At 35.6% G+C, this 16,544-nt stretch overlaps 1 protein-coding gene across 4 annotated transcripts in view; it reads right to left on the reverse strand.

The window, feature by feature from the left end:
• VTA1 (vesicle trafficking 1) overlaps window positions 1-16,129 on the reverse strand; it is a 64,094-nt gene extending 47,965 nt beyond the window's left edge. For 2 of the 4 annotated variants that reach the window (XM_044386379.3, XM_057311010.1), the window contains exons 1-2: window positions 15,963-16,102; window positions 10,807-10,867 (exon numbers count right to left, since the gene is read on the reverse strand). In XM_044386379.3, coding sequence (XP_044242314.1) covers window positions 10,807-10,867; window positions 15,963-15,995 — 94 coding nt within the window. In that variant the 5' untranslated portion in view covers window positions 15,996-16,102. Of the gene's footprint in view, window positions 1-10,806; window positions 10,868-15,962 lie in introns of all 4 variants that reach the window. The other 2 variants (XM_026504914.4, XM_057311009.1) reach the window with 1 other exon arrangement.
• Between the last annotated feature and the right edge of the window lie 415 nt (window positions 16,130-16,544).

The raw sequence follows: 16,544 nt of genomic DNA on the forward strand, positions 1-16,544 counted from the left end.
CATAAGGTTAAGAATCACTACTCATTACATCCTTACTCCCCTCAACTATAAACTGTATTTTCTTACCCCAACCTAGCCCATATGTCTTCCACAGGGCCCCCCATTCTTTTACCATAATCCCTGGAATTACTGCTTTATAATCACCAAAATCCCCTGTATCTCCTCAGATTCCTTCTCCCTCTTTGTCTTAACTAAGCCCTATATGTCACTTGAAGAAATTCTCTTACATTCTTCGTATGTCAGGATTGGAAAGCATGATAGGTTTTTTTCTTTGCATCCCACTGCTACTTACAGTATTCTCTCAATGTCTTCTAAACACACTGGTCTAAAGCTCAAGTCCCTCTTTTCCACCTGATCTTGTTAATGCTCGTAATTGACCAAGGACCTCACGGTCCTTCCTTGTCCTTCCGTAATCTTGAAAATCTGGCTGTTCACATGGATAATTAATACTTGTGGCAGAGACTACTAACTGCCTGCCCACATTCTTTCTTCCTACCTTTTTTGCTAATGAGACCCCTACATTATTAAAGGGGGGGGATTGTAATGTACCTAGCCAAAATAGTACATTTCCCAGCATTCTTCAAAGCCAAATATGGCCATTCAACTAAGACTGGTACCATGTTATCAGAAGTTGCTGGGAGAGAATTCTGGAAGTAATCTTAAAGGAGAAATAACAGCAGGGGAAAGATCCTACTGACACTTTCCCCCTTCTCCTTCCTGCTGCCTAAAACAGAAATGGTATGACTGAAACACTAGTAGACATCTTAGACCACAAGGCAACCTTGGAAATGGTAATCATGTGTGTTGGCTTGAAAATTTGAAATTGGAAAGTGCTTGGGTCCCTGATGACTTCATGGAATTGACACACGTTGGTTACTGACAACATCAGACTTTGTTTTAAATGAGGGAGTGAGTCCTTATCTGACTTAGCTACTGTTATTTTGGATTTTCAGCAATAAGAAAGCAAATCTAATCCTAATTAATACACAGAACCATGCTCTCAATTCTTATTAACCCTAGTAATTGTATGCACTCTCCCATACAAGCCACTCACTCCATAATTAAATTACAATCTCAAGCTGTGATACTTCCAAAATCAGTATATTAATCACCAACACTAAACACAATTTCCATTTCTTCCAACATGAAACTACGCCTATTACAACAGGTGGCCAGTTCACTGGTGTCTATTTCTTCATTACAGTCAGTCTTCTCTCCCCGTAATTTTTCTCTGCAACCAGCTTTGATTTTGTATTTTTCTAGAACTTTACAGCCCTATCTCCTTCTACCCCTTAATTTTTTTACCAAATGCCTCTGACAAAAAAACACTCACATTTAAACCCAACTATCCTCTTTCTCTGTGCCTGTATATGAGCAATAGTGACCACTGACCATTGTAAATATCATAATTATCAACCTCAAATGAGCTTAACGCTTGCCTTCCCAACCTCCCAAATGACTATTTCAAACATATGTCAATCCCTCTGAACAACCACCTCACCCAAAAACATGCACAGAAAATTTAACAGACGTTAATTAATTATTCACTACCCAAATATACTATTGGCCAATAGGATATCATGATAACGTGAGGAAATACAGTAGTTTCATGTTCCTAGGTCTTTCTCCTATCTTCCTAACAGAGTAGTGAACACTGTGAATACTGAATCTTACAATCCATGGAGTGTAGGCTGTAGAGTGTAATTGGTGAACCAACTTTGGGGATAAATGGCTAGTCAGCATAGAAAGGTTGAAAAAATGAGGTTGATTATTAGGCTGACATTGGCTTTAGTGGCAGCCATCTAGGACTTAACCATTAAGCAAACATGCAGAAATTAATCGGGCAGTTTTCTTGTTACATGAGAAAGTGATTTAAGTGACTTATTCATATCTAAAAAGTACAATTCTCAGTTTCTAGTTTGTTATTATTTTTAACTACTTCTGTTGTTTACAATAAAAATGGAGAATATCTACATCTCCTTTGAAGCAAAAATCAAATTATTCCCAATTCATACCACCACAGCCATTATCATCCTCCCTCACAACAATAAAATAAAATAAAAACAAGTTTCAGCTCCTATCCTTTAAAAGTTAACCTCAACACAGATGGTCGTTACCTGAAATACAATGTAATGATAATATAGTTAATTGGTTTCACCCACATGCATTTTCTTTCTTGGTTTACATGCATATTTAAGTCTTTGCAATTACAAGGACCTTATTACATAATAACACCTCTAATTAAAAAACTGGGAAGAATCACCTCAGAATTGGAAATATTTAGGATAAAACTGGCCTGGCTTTAACACTTCTGAACATCTCATGCAGTTTACTTTTTAAATACAGAAAATTATCTTGGGATACATTTTTAAATATTAATAAAAGCAAAAAGACCTTAAATGTACTTGTGAAAATTAACAAGTACACTAGAAGATCTTTTTTGCCATAAAGGATAGAAAAAGGAATCACTTTCATATAGAGCTCAAGACAAGTAATTCATTGTGGCAGCAGCAGGATGATGAAAAATTAATGTCTAAGATGGAAAATTACCTACTAAAGCAGAATAAATATGTAGCTAAAATCATCTATAAGAAAATATATTTGATTTATTTCATCAAGGAAATGCGTTTATTTTTATGAATAAATATTATTTGAAGATGAGTAATGAGGCACATTTGCAAAAGGATTAAATACTTTCCAACCTAACTTTAATTTAATGTGAGGTATTTAGGAGATAAACATTTACTAATCCTGAAGGTATGTGTAATTCAAAGTTCCATAAAATCTAAACATTAGCATTCTAACACATCCTTGCTTATACATAAGAAATATAAAACTATGAAACGCATGATATAAACACACAAAAAAGATATATAAAAGCAATTATGAAGAGTGATGCTATGATAGGTTAAATAAACATGGCACTCAAATAGGAATCATTATGATTTATACTGATGTTTAAAAAATTTTATTCCAATAAATAGAACTGAATATACTGCTCTATTCATAAGTATATTGTAAATACTTGCTATATGGTTAGTATTAGCTTTTGTGAAGGGACTTCTGAGTCAAAGATAAAAAGGAAACTATGAATGAATATCTACTAATAAAGGGTATTTACTTTGCTCATTCCTTCATTAAACAAATATTTTTGGAGCTCCTGTCATAATATAGTAAATATAAGCTACTCCTGAGTTCTTACTAAAAGATTGTGCCAGTACGGAGCAAAAGCTAAGTGACTACTTGATTACTAAAATGAGACCAGATTCTAATTCCAGCCACGGTGGAGTAACCAGACTTGACATTCCACCATAAGCAACAAAACACTAGACAAAATATATGAACCCCTTCTTCACAAATATAAATAGACGGGAAGACCATGACACCTGGAGAAAGGAAACAAACGAGATGACTACACCATTGGTCATTCCAGCATTCTTCCTGGAGGCACATTTGAAACTAAGGAGTGGGGAGGTGGAGACTCAGGCAGAATACAGTCTAGTAGAGTTGAGAAAACAGATTAAAGCTCAGGATGACTGAAGCAGCTATAAGTGGCGGGGCAGAATTCTGAAGAAGAGAAGCCATGCAGAAAAGAATCCCAGAAATCTGTACAGGCATAAACTTGAGGCTAAACTGAATACTACAAGATGCACATGTAGATGACAATGCCACAAAGTCAAAGAGTGAATGGAAGCTGTGAGCTGGACCATCCCCAAAGCTGAGATGCATTCAAGTTCCAACCAGGGTGAAGAGTCCTAAATGCGTACCCAAGATATTTAGTAGAGACCCCAAATGGTATGGTATGCTTTAGTAGTAGGATTATCCTGTCCTTAGAGCTACTTTAGACTTGCCCCCAAACTAAAAACAAACAAAATAAGACACAAACATATCACACTTAACTGCAACTAAATTAATTGTTGGCCAGATCAAATCTGTTCAAAGGCCATAATATCCAGACATTCAAGAACTTAAACACCACTATGTCCTGCAACCAATAAAAAATTACTACAGATGGCAATAAGCAGGAGAATGTGAACAGCCCAATTAAGATTGAACAATGACAAAATAACAGAAACATCAGTGACATTAAATTACTGGGAAATCATGATGATGTATTTAATGGAAACCATAAATAAAATGAGAAGAGAAACAAAACATGCACAAAGGAACACAAATGGAATGTCTGGAGATGAAAAATACCTAAAATGAAAAATTTACTGGACAGGATTAATAGCAGTTTAGACACCACAAAAGAAAGATTAAGTGAACTTCAGAACATAGCAACAGAAACCACTCAAAGCAGGGAAAGAAGGATCAGAAGGATCAAAAAGAAAAAGAAACAGAAAGTCAGAATCTCAGTGAGTTAGGAAAAAATACCAAGTGTTCCAAACTATGTGTATCTGTATTCCCCAGAGGGTAGGTGGAGAGGTGTGGGGGGCGGGTAGTGCTGAAGAAAAATACAAACAGAAAATTAAAATTCCTTACCCAGCAAAACTATCTTTCAAAAATAAATATGAAATAAAAGCTTGTTTCACACAATAGAAACTGAAAGAATTCACTGGCAGCAAGCCTGTATAAGAAATGATAAAGCTCTTCAACAGGAAAGAAAATGATATCAGATTTAAAAGTTGGATCTAAGGAGAGGAGTAGTGAGTGCTGAGAATGGTAATTATGTGGGAAAATATTTCAAAATTTTATTTACTCATTTTATAAATTTCTTTTAAAAAATGACAACCAAAGAAACTAAAATGTAGTTTGGGCTTATGACGTATTTATAAGTAAAATGTATGATGACAGCCAAAGGACAGGAGAAGGGAAAAGAAAGTAAAGTTTTTACCTTGAATGTGAGGTGGTATATTATACTATAGTAGACTATAATAAGTTAATATAAACGCTAAAGTAACCACTAAATAAAATAAAACAAAGAGGAATATCCAATAAGCCCACAGTGGAGGCACAATACAATCCCAAGCACTTCCAAAGAGAGGCAGTAACTAAGGTTAAAAAACATCAAACAACCAAAAAACCTTGACAAGCCACAGAAAAATAAATGACGCACTGAATGAAAGCAGGAACTTAAGCAATGAAACCTCTTATATAATAACATACTGCTAAAGAGTTAGTTTTCACTTTAAACGTTAAACATAATTGTCATAAAAAATAAACCTTACCGAAGATGCTTTAAAATTGCATGGGTGCCAAAGAAAGACAATAACAATGAAGGACGAATTACTTGATACCACTGACCCTGTCCCTTCAACCTTAAGGACAGGCTGAGAGTCTAAAAACTGATTTACTTTACTAAAAAAAAGGAGTAACTATTAAAATGACCTTTTTTTTTTACAAAATAAAACTCATGTTTGCAGCACGTCTGCAAAAACAAACATAAGGTAAATAAATGGAATGCTAATGGATAAATCGTTCAGCTTTGTATGTTTTCATTATTAACCTGTCATTACTACAGTAAAGTATCCTGAGTCAGCCTATAATAAAAAATAAGTACTTAGACAACAGGACTATGGGCTTCAATTAATCACAGAGATCCAGAAATCAGTAAAGAAGGGGGAAAACTGCTTATCTTTTATTGGTTTAGTTAAGTTTGTCTCACTGGCTTTAAAAGATCCAATTTCCGTGTGATTAACAACAGAAAAAATAATATGCAACTGATTATTAATCCTAAAATCCATCTGACTTAACACATCAATTTAAAAAACTCCAATATTATTTAACCTTTAAGCTAAATTAAAATTCTACACTGTAGGTGGTGTAACATCTCAGAATTGAAATGGCCATTCCTATTTACAACTTCCTGAATGACTGTATTTAATTTTCCAGTGATCATATGAACAAATGATTCACAAAGAGCACTTACACACGGCATTCAAAGTCTGTTAATTATACACTGTCACCCCCTAGAGGAAACTTTGCAAAATCACACTTGAAACTATGTTTAGTTACTTGATCAAATTTCAACAAAAGGAATCTTCAGGGGTTTAGCTTTATCTACAACACCAAGCCTGATAGAATCAAAATATATATCCTACAGTGTCCACATTTAGTAGAGACTCAAAAATTTTCTGGCTTCATTAAAGGAAAAAAAAGAGAGACACACGTTGCTCAGAGTTATGTTAATGACATCAAGCCTGTCCTCCATTTCTACTCTTCATTTATTAGAAATCTCCCAGATTACTGCACTGCCTTTCTGCTTCCTTCTCATTTTTATAAGTTTGACTAGGCCCTTTACCCTCACTCACTTCGTAACTGGTTTTCTAATTACTACCTACTATCAACAATTTTCCATGTAACTTATTTCTCATCTAGCATTTACCATTCAGTTCCTGGTTCCATCACTTACTAAGAGAAGAACGAGGATGACTGTGGGGTTCAAATCAGATATCCTGAAAGAAAGCATTGTTACAAATGCCAAGAGCTACATGAATGTTAGTTGTCTGGCTTCTTTATTCAGTGACAACTGTGTGGCCATAGTTCCCTCTAGGGACCAGCTGTCTTAAAATCCCGGTCAATTTAACAAACATTTTTTTTGAGTACCTTTTCTTTATTATGTAAATCTCTAGTGGCCTAGCACTACAGGGAACCTTAAATAAATAAAAAGCATCCAGAAGGGTGCAAGCCTTAAGTTTAAACTCTGGAAAAGATAATAGATAAATGAAAAGCAATTAAGATAGTCTTACAAGACACAATGAGGACACAGAAAAGCACCTTTTGAAGTTTAGGAGAAGGTCTCCCTGTTCAATCCTTGCTGGTGCCTAAGGATAAAGTGGAGTGGGGGTGGTGCAGAAGGAAAGAGTTGTCAAGGCAGAGGGCCACAATGTTGGAAGGCATGAAGACAAGAGAAAATGAGAAAGGTTCCAGAAACAGAATAAAATTCACCTTGATTAGAACTGCTAAAGATGATTCAGAGTTCAAATCACTAAGGGCACTTATAAATATGGAGCTAGTATAGGTAGCTGTAAAAAATGAATCTGTCCTTAATAAAGCTTTTGTTTTTAAAGTTTTTATGGTATGGAACATGATCATTTATAGAACAGAAAATAAACAAAAAAGACAATCAAAAGAAACACTATCCATGAACCTAAAAGCCGTAATCTTTTTCTCCAAGTATATACACATTAAAAAGTTCAATTCATATTTTATATATATATATATATAATTTTATATCCTGCATTTTCATATAAACTTCCCATGTTACAAAAGATGCTTTGTAATTCTTAAGTGATCACTTTACTTTCCACCCAGTAGATATGCCATAACTTAACCATTTCCACAATGACATATATTTTGGTTGTTTTGCATTTTTCACAAATGTATAATCATCCAGAGGACTCTACATAAAGCTCTCACTATATTTATGATTATTTCCTAAGCACAAACTTTCCAAAACTAGAATTACTGAATTACAGGTATTTTTACAATTCCATTCATTCTGAAAAAATGCTTTCCAAAACTTTGTACCAATTCACGCAGCCCTGTCAATGGAGATTTCACCATATGTTTACCTGCACTGAGTTACAAATTTTACAACCAAAAAAAGTAAGTGATTTTAATTTACATTACTAATTAAGCTGAATGCTAATAATCAACATTCCCTCCTTTAGTTGTTACTAAAGAGCATACATGCTCTTTGTCCATTTATCTACCGGGATCTTAGTTTTTATAAAACAGTTTTGTGTGAGTGTTTTATATATCAGGGATACCAGCCCTCTGTCTCATCTACTAGAAATATTTTTCTTTTGCAATGTTTTTTAAATTAATTGTACTGTTTGTGTCATACAGAATTTCTAAATGTTTCCAGTCAACTCATTTTTTTTTTCTTTTTAAAGTAAGCACTTAAAGCAGATCTAGAAAGATCTGCTAAAGGGATTACCTGTTTGAAGTACAAACTAGGAAGCTCTGTCAGTAGTTTAGGTGTAAGATGACGGCATGATATACCAAAGAAACTGAGGAGGTAAGTAAAAGTTTAAAAATTTAATGACTGATTGTGAGAGACATGAGGGAAGTGAGAAAAGGTTAAATTTGTAATTTGGGGCACCTGGTGGCTCAGACGGTTAGGTATCCAACACTTGATTTTGGCTCAGGTCCTGATCTCCGGGGTTGTGGGAAGCCTACTTTTCACTCTCTTACCCCCCTGCCCGTCCCCCAGCTCATGCTCTCTAATAAATAAATCTCTTAAAAAATTGTAATTTCTAGCTAATAAATTTTCAAATTTGACAGAAATGGGAGATAGTCCAGAAAACTTTATTTAATATATCAATACTGGGCCAAAAATATTTCAAATTGAAGAAACTGATAAATGTATAAAATAATTTCCCCCCAAAAGCATAAAGTTCTTCTTTATCAATTACTTTTCTTTAATCTAAAGAAAGAGATAAATCTGTGTTTTAATCCAGGTCAGATATGAGAACCTTCTCAGTAATATATAGGAAGCCAGCATGACATCGTTACTAAAAATCTGACAATGGTAACAATAAAAAAAAAAAAAGGCTGAATGAGTATTACTTAGGAACTCTTCTTGAAGGAGAAAAATAGAAAAAATAGACTAGGACATTAAGAAAAATATATGATAAAACATACAGAGTTGACACCAACAGCATGATATAAGAAAAGAAAAACTGATAAACTGGGTACTACCAAAATTAAAACTTTGTGACACCGTTATGAAGACAAAAGAGAAGCTACACACTGGGAGAAAATTTGCAAAACAAGGACTAGTAACTACAATGTATTAGGAACTCTCAAAACCAAGTAAAGGCAAAAAGGCAGAGGGGCAAAAACAGATATTTAGCTGAAGGTGATATACAGACAATCAATAAGCACAAGAAAAGATGTTAATTTCAGTAGCCATCTGGGAAATAAAAATTAAAGCCATGATATCAACTATCAGAACAACTAAAATAAAAAATAGTGACACATCAAATGCCAGCGATAATGTGGAGAAACTGGGTCACTCACCACTCATGTTGCTCAGTGGAATATACAATGGTGCAGCCAATCTTTTTGAGAACAGGATGCCGGTTTCTTACAAAATTAAACACTAGGAAGGTAGGGAGCTCTGTGGACTCTCTTCCCTAACAGTACTAATCCCATTCATGAAGGCTCCACCCTCATGACCTAATCATCTCCCAAAGGCCTCACTCACTAATACCATCACTTTTGGGGGTTAGGATTTCAATATGAACTGAGGAGGAGGGAGGCAAACATTCAGACCAAAGCACAAACCAAATGTCCTTCAGTGGTTAAACTGTTAAACTCTGGTACATACATAGCATGCAATACTACCGAGCATTAAAAAAGAAACTATTGGTACATGCAACAACTAAGATGAGTTTCCAGGCAATTATTACTTGCTGAGCAGACAAAAAGTCAACTCCAAAAGGGTATGTAATGTATGATTCCATTTATATAATATTTTTTAAATGATAAAATTTTAGAAATGGAGAATAGGTTAGTGACTGCTAAGAGACAGGGCTAGCAGAGGGTTGAGAAGGGATGGGTGTGGCTACAAAAAGATGGGTGTGGCTACAAAAGAGTAAGGAGGGATTCTTTTTAAAGAACTGTTCTCTATCTTGACTTTGGTGATATAGGAACCTATACCTGATAAACTGTTTAGAACTAAATAACATATACACAGGAATAAACATAAAACTGGGAAGGATGAATAAGATTGGTGGATTTTATCAATGTCAATATTCTGGTCATAATATTATAGCATAGTTTTGCAAGTTATTTCCACTGGAAGATGCAGGGTAAAGGGCACAGGATCTTTCTGTATTATTTCTGACAAACGCATTTGGATTTACAATTACCTCAAAATAAAAAGTTTAATTAAGAAAAAAAAAAAAACCTAAATGGGATTCTTTCCAGGAATGGAGGGGTGTTTCAAACAGAAGGACATTTTTTTTAAATTACATACTACATTAGTAAGTTCAAAGAAGTAAGCATAAGCATATTAGCACTTGCACAAATAGTAACAAAAGTAATTTGATACACAGCATTTTAACATACATTCCTGATTTAAAAAGAAAACAAAAGACCAAACAACAAAGAAATATAGAAATATTAAGGTAACAATTAAAAAATGATAAAACACTAGAGTATTCACACTAAGGCCAGAGATAAATCATTTTTGGAAATACATATAATACTGAAATGGAGGAGGCACAATGTGTACATCCTGAGAACAAACGTATGACTTAATCTAAAACTCATCAGAAACACAGCAGGGTAAGTTATAAAATACAGAGCACTGGAATTCTTTCCATTGCATTTCCTCGCTGTAATTAGAACATGTTAAAAAGCCATAAATTACCATAGTTACTATACAGTTCATGTATTCAATCAACAGACAAAATTTACACACATCCACCGTGTCTTAGGTACTATGTTAGGAGTTAGAAATTCAAAGATCATCAACATAAGACATACTTCTTGCTCTCACAGAGCTTACACTCTAGTAAAATATTAATAACATTCAGAGAGATGGCATTTATTAAATATTTATGAATGTCAGTTACGTGCCAGGTGGTGAGAGAAAACAAGATACGTCGTCCAGGAGAATCCAGAAGATTAAAAGGTAAATCAGTGTTTGTAACACAATGTAATTAAGATGGAAGGCACACTGGAACAACTTCCAGACCATCCTTATAAGGTAATGAAAACCAGCTTGAAAAAGTATAATTTGTACTGAATCAGTAAGAGGAAGGTACCAGGTTAAGAGGAAGTCAGGGATTCCAGGCAAAGAGCAGCATACATAAAGCCTTAGAAGTAAAAGAGAATATGGAGCTTTACCAGTCAGCAAGTACTTCAGCATAATGATCTTGATTTTTTTCCTCACCAAAAATTCTTTGCTCTAGGAATTTAGAAAATTATTTGCACTAAGATTATAGACATGTATCCCCTCACACATTTTTAAGTTGATATCTACCACTTTTCACCAGATGTTTAAGTATAAAAGATCTAATTTCTGTACATCAAATACATACATCTAAAAATGATACCATTCTCTCAACTGTATCGTAACAATTTGATAAAATTTTAAAACACAAAAAGCTCTGTCTTTAAGCATCAGAAATAATACATTTTGTAACTTTTTTAACCTATACTTCCATTTACTTATCCTATAGAATTTTATTATAAAAGAATGTATTTGTATGCTCAAAAGTCCTAAATTGATTATCACACTTATCTGCAACAACAAAAATGTATAAAAATTGAAGTCTAAATTTATCAAAATTTCCCACGAGATAAGATGCTAAGTGTTTAAATTTTTCCTCTGGATTTCCTCTAAGTGTTAAAATTATGTAATTATTGTAATGCATAATTGATCAAAACAGTATCAATGTTACACATTTCAAAAATCATTAAAAAGGTAAAATTTATCAGAAATGCATCTTATGAGCTAAACTGTGTTATCTAGGAATCAATATGATTTACTGTCATCCAGAACCACAGCAGAGCGTTGGTTCTGTTGCCACTTTCATTTTTACAAATTTAACATGAGAGAAAATGCATTCACATAAAGCAGCAGATGAGAATGGAAGTTTTAACACAGCAAAATCACTGAATTCTTTTAATTCCTTCTGGGTTATAAGCTAAAAAGCATACAACCACCTATCATCAAATACTATTTTTAATAATCTCTTAGCTGACATTTCATACAGGTCAGAATCAAAATTTGTTTTAAAACTAGAAAAGGATTTGTCACCCCATCATTAGTGTTATTCATTTTCTCAATTCTGTGAAGCATACCAAAAAATCTTACAAAGATTCATCATTTTATTTCATGACATTGAGACAGGATTCTTCTAAGACACTGACAGGATTGGGAAAACTGAAATACTGTTCATTTTAACATCCTCTGGCAAAGAAAACAAAACAAAACAATAAAACGAACAAAACTCAAAACCAAGGTAAATGTTTTTCTCTTGCTTTAAATGTATTTCTGAAAAAACAAAATACCTCAGGAGTTAAGGATTAGGCTCGTTTAGTTTGAGAATGTCTACCATATGACATTAATGGCAAAACCTGCTGTTAATGCCAAACCAGCCAGCCAGTGGAGGCTTTCATCCTCAGAAAAATATGACATAATTTTCCAATTTGAATAAATATGTTAAGCCATGTCCCCATTCACCTCATCTCATCTGAATTCTAATTCCAAAATTTTAGTAAGCCACAGATCTTTAAGCCACTTGGATGAAACAAGGCACTACCCACTTCAGCATTTCTCTTTTCGCTTGGCTCTTACATCAGGAATGTTATTATTTAAAATAAAAATAGAAAATGAAAAGGTTAGGTAATTTCATGAAAACTCTTACATTTTCGGAATTCAGAACACTGGCCTGGTTTTAACATGAGGCTTTATCCTTAACAGATAAAGTGTAAGAGACCTCTGAAAGAGACTTTTCCATTGTGGTCCTTCCATGTCCTCGTCCCCACAGCTAAACCTTTTCACATTCTCTCTTTACATGACTCTGGTCCCAAACTGTTCCTCTCCACCCCTCTGGATAAAATCCCAAATTATCAAACAATGGCTACTAATACCTACCAATACCTAAGGACAATTCTTCCTCTTCCCCCTTATAAAATGTTCTGTCCTCATTATTCCCCAAATTAGAATGTTGCTTTTGATTCCTTTCTCAGGCCCTGCATTTTCAAATAAAGGCTTATTCTTTGCTCTGGTTTTCTTCCATATAAAAAAGGGAAGGACAGGATGCTCTCCTTAATACCTTAATTGAGACTTCACTACACCAGTAATTTGAATTGTCCCTTTTGTCTGGACACCCTGGAAGGTTTTCCGCTTTCTTTCCCAGGGCAATACACCATAAAAATACTGATGATACACGAGAGCATGCCTTTCTTTTTTAAAGTAGGAGAAGAGCAACTGTGTACAGGATGTGGGAAAAGACAGGCAGCATACTACTTTGCTACCGTGATCAAAGGAGCTTTGTCAGAGAAGAAACAGAAGTTGAGAATTGGGGAGATGATTCCTGTAGAATTTACTGAAGTTTGAAGAACACTGATTGGTATGTGGAGAGCACAAATCACAAGAAGTCACCATGAGCAGTCTTCTGTTACACAACAGAAATCAGACCCACAGATATGGCAGCTAAAGGAATTATGAGACAGCAAATATAAGCAAATATTTTTAAAGCACTTAAAGAAATAAGACTGTTTTAAAAAATAGTGACAAAAGACCATCAGAAATGGCTAGGTTAATTTAAAAAAAAAAAAAAAGAGAGAGAACAACCAGAAATAAAAAATGAGAAAAGAAACTCAATAAATGGGTGACACAATAGGATATATGGAGGTGAACACAGACCTAAAGAAATTATATAGAATGTAGTAGAGAGAGACAAAGGGGTACAAACTATGAAACCATTAAGAGACAAATAAAGGAGAAAAGTGCAACACATGTCTAATCAAAATTTCAGTAGAGAACACTTGAACAGATAATAGTAGAGAATTCTCCAGAATTTATGAAAGACACCCATCTGTAAATCCAGGAAGCCAAAGTCCCAAAGAAGGTAGACAAAAAGAAATCAAGTCCTAGATCAGAATATAAATTATAAGAGAGTGATAAATTGGCTATACTTTAAAATTAAGAACTTTTGACCATCAAAGGACTTCATAAACAGAGTGAAAAATCAAACTATGAACTTGGAGAAGACATTTGCAATGCATGTAACAAAAGAGTAATATTTACATTTAAGAGAAGACAAACATTGAAAAAAAAATGGACAAAGCAAAATAGGTATTTCAAAGAGGAATCACAAATGGTAATTAACATATGAAAAGATGCTCAACCTCATTAAGACTCAGTGAATTGCAAATTTAGCTTGAATTTCATGCTCACCAGATTGGCAAAAATTAAAAAGTCTAATAACTTCAAATATGGTGGGTACCTTGGTGTTCATTTTATTATTCCTTAAACTGTATACACACACTGTATGTGTTAATATGTGTATGTTTTATAACAAAAAATATTTTGTAAGTACCACTTGGATTTAGCAATGAAAATGTTTGTCTAAGGCCCTGCTGAGAGCAGTTTCAGTGAAATAAAGGGCATGAAAAGCAGGCTGCAATAGGCTGAAAAGAATATGAGATAAGAAGGTAAAGACAGACAACTATTTCAAGCCTAACTTTGAGGTTAGGCAGACAGGACTATAACTTTAGGAGAATGTCACAGTGAGAGCTTTTTTTAAAATTAAATTTAATTTTTTAAATAAAGGAAACTGTGGCAAGTTTAGAAAGAAATAGCAAAAGGGACAGGATGATGACACAGAAAATGAAAGCCCCTGGCTACTCACAAAGGTTTATAATACAGAGCTCACGAATAGCAGTTAGTTTTAGACAAGAACAAGGGTTCCTACTTCATTGTTATAAGAAATTACCTCTTTGACCTTATCACATCACTTTTCTCCTCCTCTATCCACTCCAGTTACAATGGGCTCCTTGATCCTCCTTCAAGCAAGCCCTGCCTCATGACTTTTGCATATGGTAGTTATTTCCCCTATTGAGAATACTCTTTTCCGATGCTTTTCACTCCTTTCAAGTCTTTGCTCAGATGTGAACTCAGTGAAGCATTCCATGCGTACCTTGAAAGTGAAATCCCCTCCTCACTCCCTACCACTCTATTCCTAGTACTCCCTATTCTTTTTCCCTGCTTTATTTTTCTTTAAAACCTTCTAATATAATATACTCATTTTATTGTTTAATTCCCTCTTCCCCACCTGTATACAAGCTCCACGAATGCAGGAACTGTAGCCACAGTGCCTGGTAATGCTTGACACACAGGAAGAAGCTCAATAAATACAAGGTGAATAAATGATTAATAGTCCCTACTTGAGGAACTGGAAGAACAAATATAATGGAAATAATACTGTATGATTTGAACAAAATGAGGTAGCGCCTGGAGAATAATCAACTTACTGCCTACAGAAGAGATTACATTTGAGTTAGATCTTGAATCATGAGTTTGCCAAGTGGAAAAAAAAGACATTCCAAGGAATGAAGAACATGGGGGTTTAAAAGGGCCTTGTATACTTGAGAAATGAAAATGGGGTACTGGAGTATGATAGGGAAGACAGTACACCAGATTTTAGCAAACCTTACAATGTTCACAGCAGAGGACACATTATATTGAGCTTTTCAATGCTAAAAACCCTTTACAGAAGATTACAGTTGCTTGGTCACTCGTTTTATCTGCCGTCAAGTTTAAAGTTTACATAAGACTACCGGACTTACTACAAAGGAAAAAGTTTGAACAACCTAATCTGTTCTCCATCAACTGTACACTATATGTCTCATAATCAACCAAAGTCATAGTGAAATGTCTCAAACCCAAGTATTACTCAAAGAAGTCAGACAAAAAATTCTCATTGCTGGGAAAATGGTCAAAGTCAAGGGCTAGTTTTGTAGCAACAACTCTCCATTTCACCATTTATGAGTTTTTTTTTTAATGGGCTTGCATGTTGTCATACTTAACCTGCACTTATTACTATGTTTTCGATTAGTCTACCTTGCTTCTGTCCACATCATTACTGTCTTTGGGACACTCAGCTTCGTTTTAGCCCCAACACAATTACTTAACCACCCAGGTTATTTTTGAGACACGAGACTCTTGAGTGCACCCGGAAAACCTTAGGGCAGTGTGTTAGCTCATGAGCCCACGTAGCCAGGTTAGGAGTATTTAAACACAAGACTAGAGAGGCGGCGAACACCAACTGTGCTTTTTAAGTTTTGCCTCTCTAGGGCCTGCGAGGGGGCTGAGAACAGGTGAGGTATGAGAAACCCAGAAAAGGGCGGGGCTCCACTGAGTTCCCAAGGCAGGCCAGAGGTCAAAGCTCAGGTCTAAAGCTGAAGGGGCGGGGCCTGCCTTAAAAACCAAGGGGTGGTGTGTGGGTCCTGGAGGGTAAAGAGGGGCACGGCGACTCGGAAAGACTCACAGTAATAAGCCACCACAGGGTCCCGCTTGTCATGTTCCTGAGCCGTCCTCAGATGATGCTGTATGCTCTTAAACTGGGGGGGGAGTGGGGGCAGCGGAGCAAGCGCGGCCATCTCTATTCCAGGAATCACCACTTCCTACTCGCGCGCCACCGACACTTCCGCTTCCGGCCGGTAGGTCGCGCGCACGGACGCGAACGGCAAATCCCGCCCACTCTCCCGTTGCTCAGCGACAGCAAGTCAACTACGGGCTCCCAACAGGGACAAGTTCAGTATACCTCGCTCTTGGAGGTTAGAGCCCAGAGAAGGTTAAGCGACTCCGCGGTTGTGCCGCTTGTGGCACTAGCGCTCTCTGCTGGCTGCGGGTGGGAGGGAAAAGAGCTTTTGTTTTGTTTTACCTTGTCGCGTCCCCCATGCCTTTTTTTTTTCCTCCCTTCCTCTCTCCCTCCTCTCCTCCTTCCTCCCTCCCTCCCTCCTTCCTTCCTTCCTCCTTCTTTCCGCAAAATGGAACAGAAAGGGGAAAGCAAGAAGAGAATAATGTTGTTGATTGGGAGAAATGTTGATTTTTCAGAAATTATCACTTA

The sequence above is a fragment of the Ursus arctos genome, unplaced genomic scaffold (genome assembly GCF_023065955.2).
Source record: "Ursus arctos isolate Adak ecotype North America unplaced genomic scaffold, UrsArc2.0 scaffold_13, whole genome shotgun sequence".
In the NCBI taxonomy this organism is placed as follows: domain Eukaryota; kingdom Metazoa; phylum Chordata; class Mammalia; order Carnivora; family Ursidae; genus Ursus; species Ursus arctos.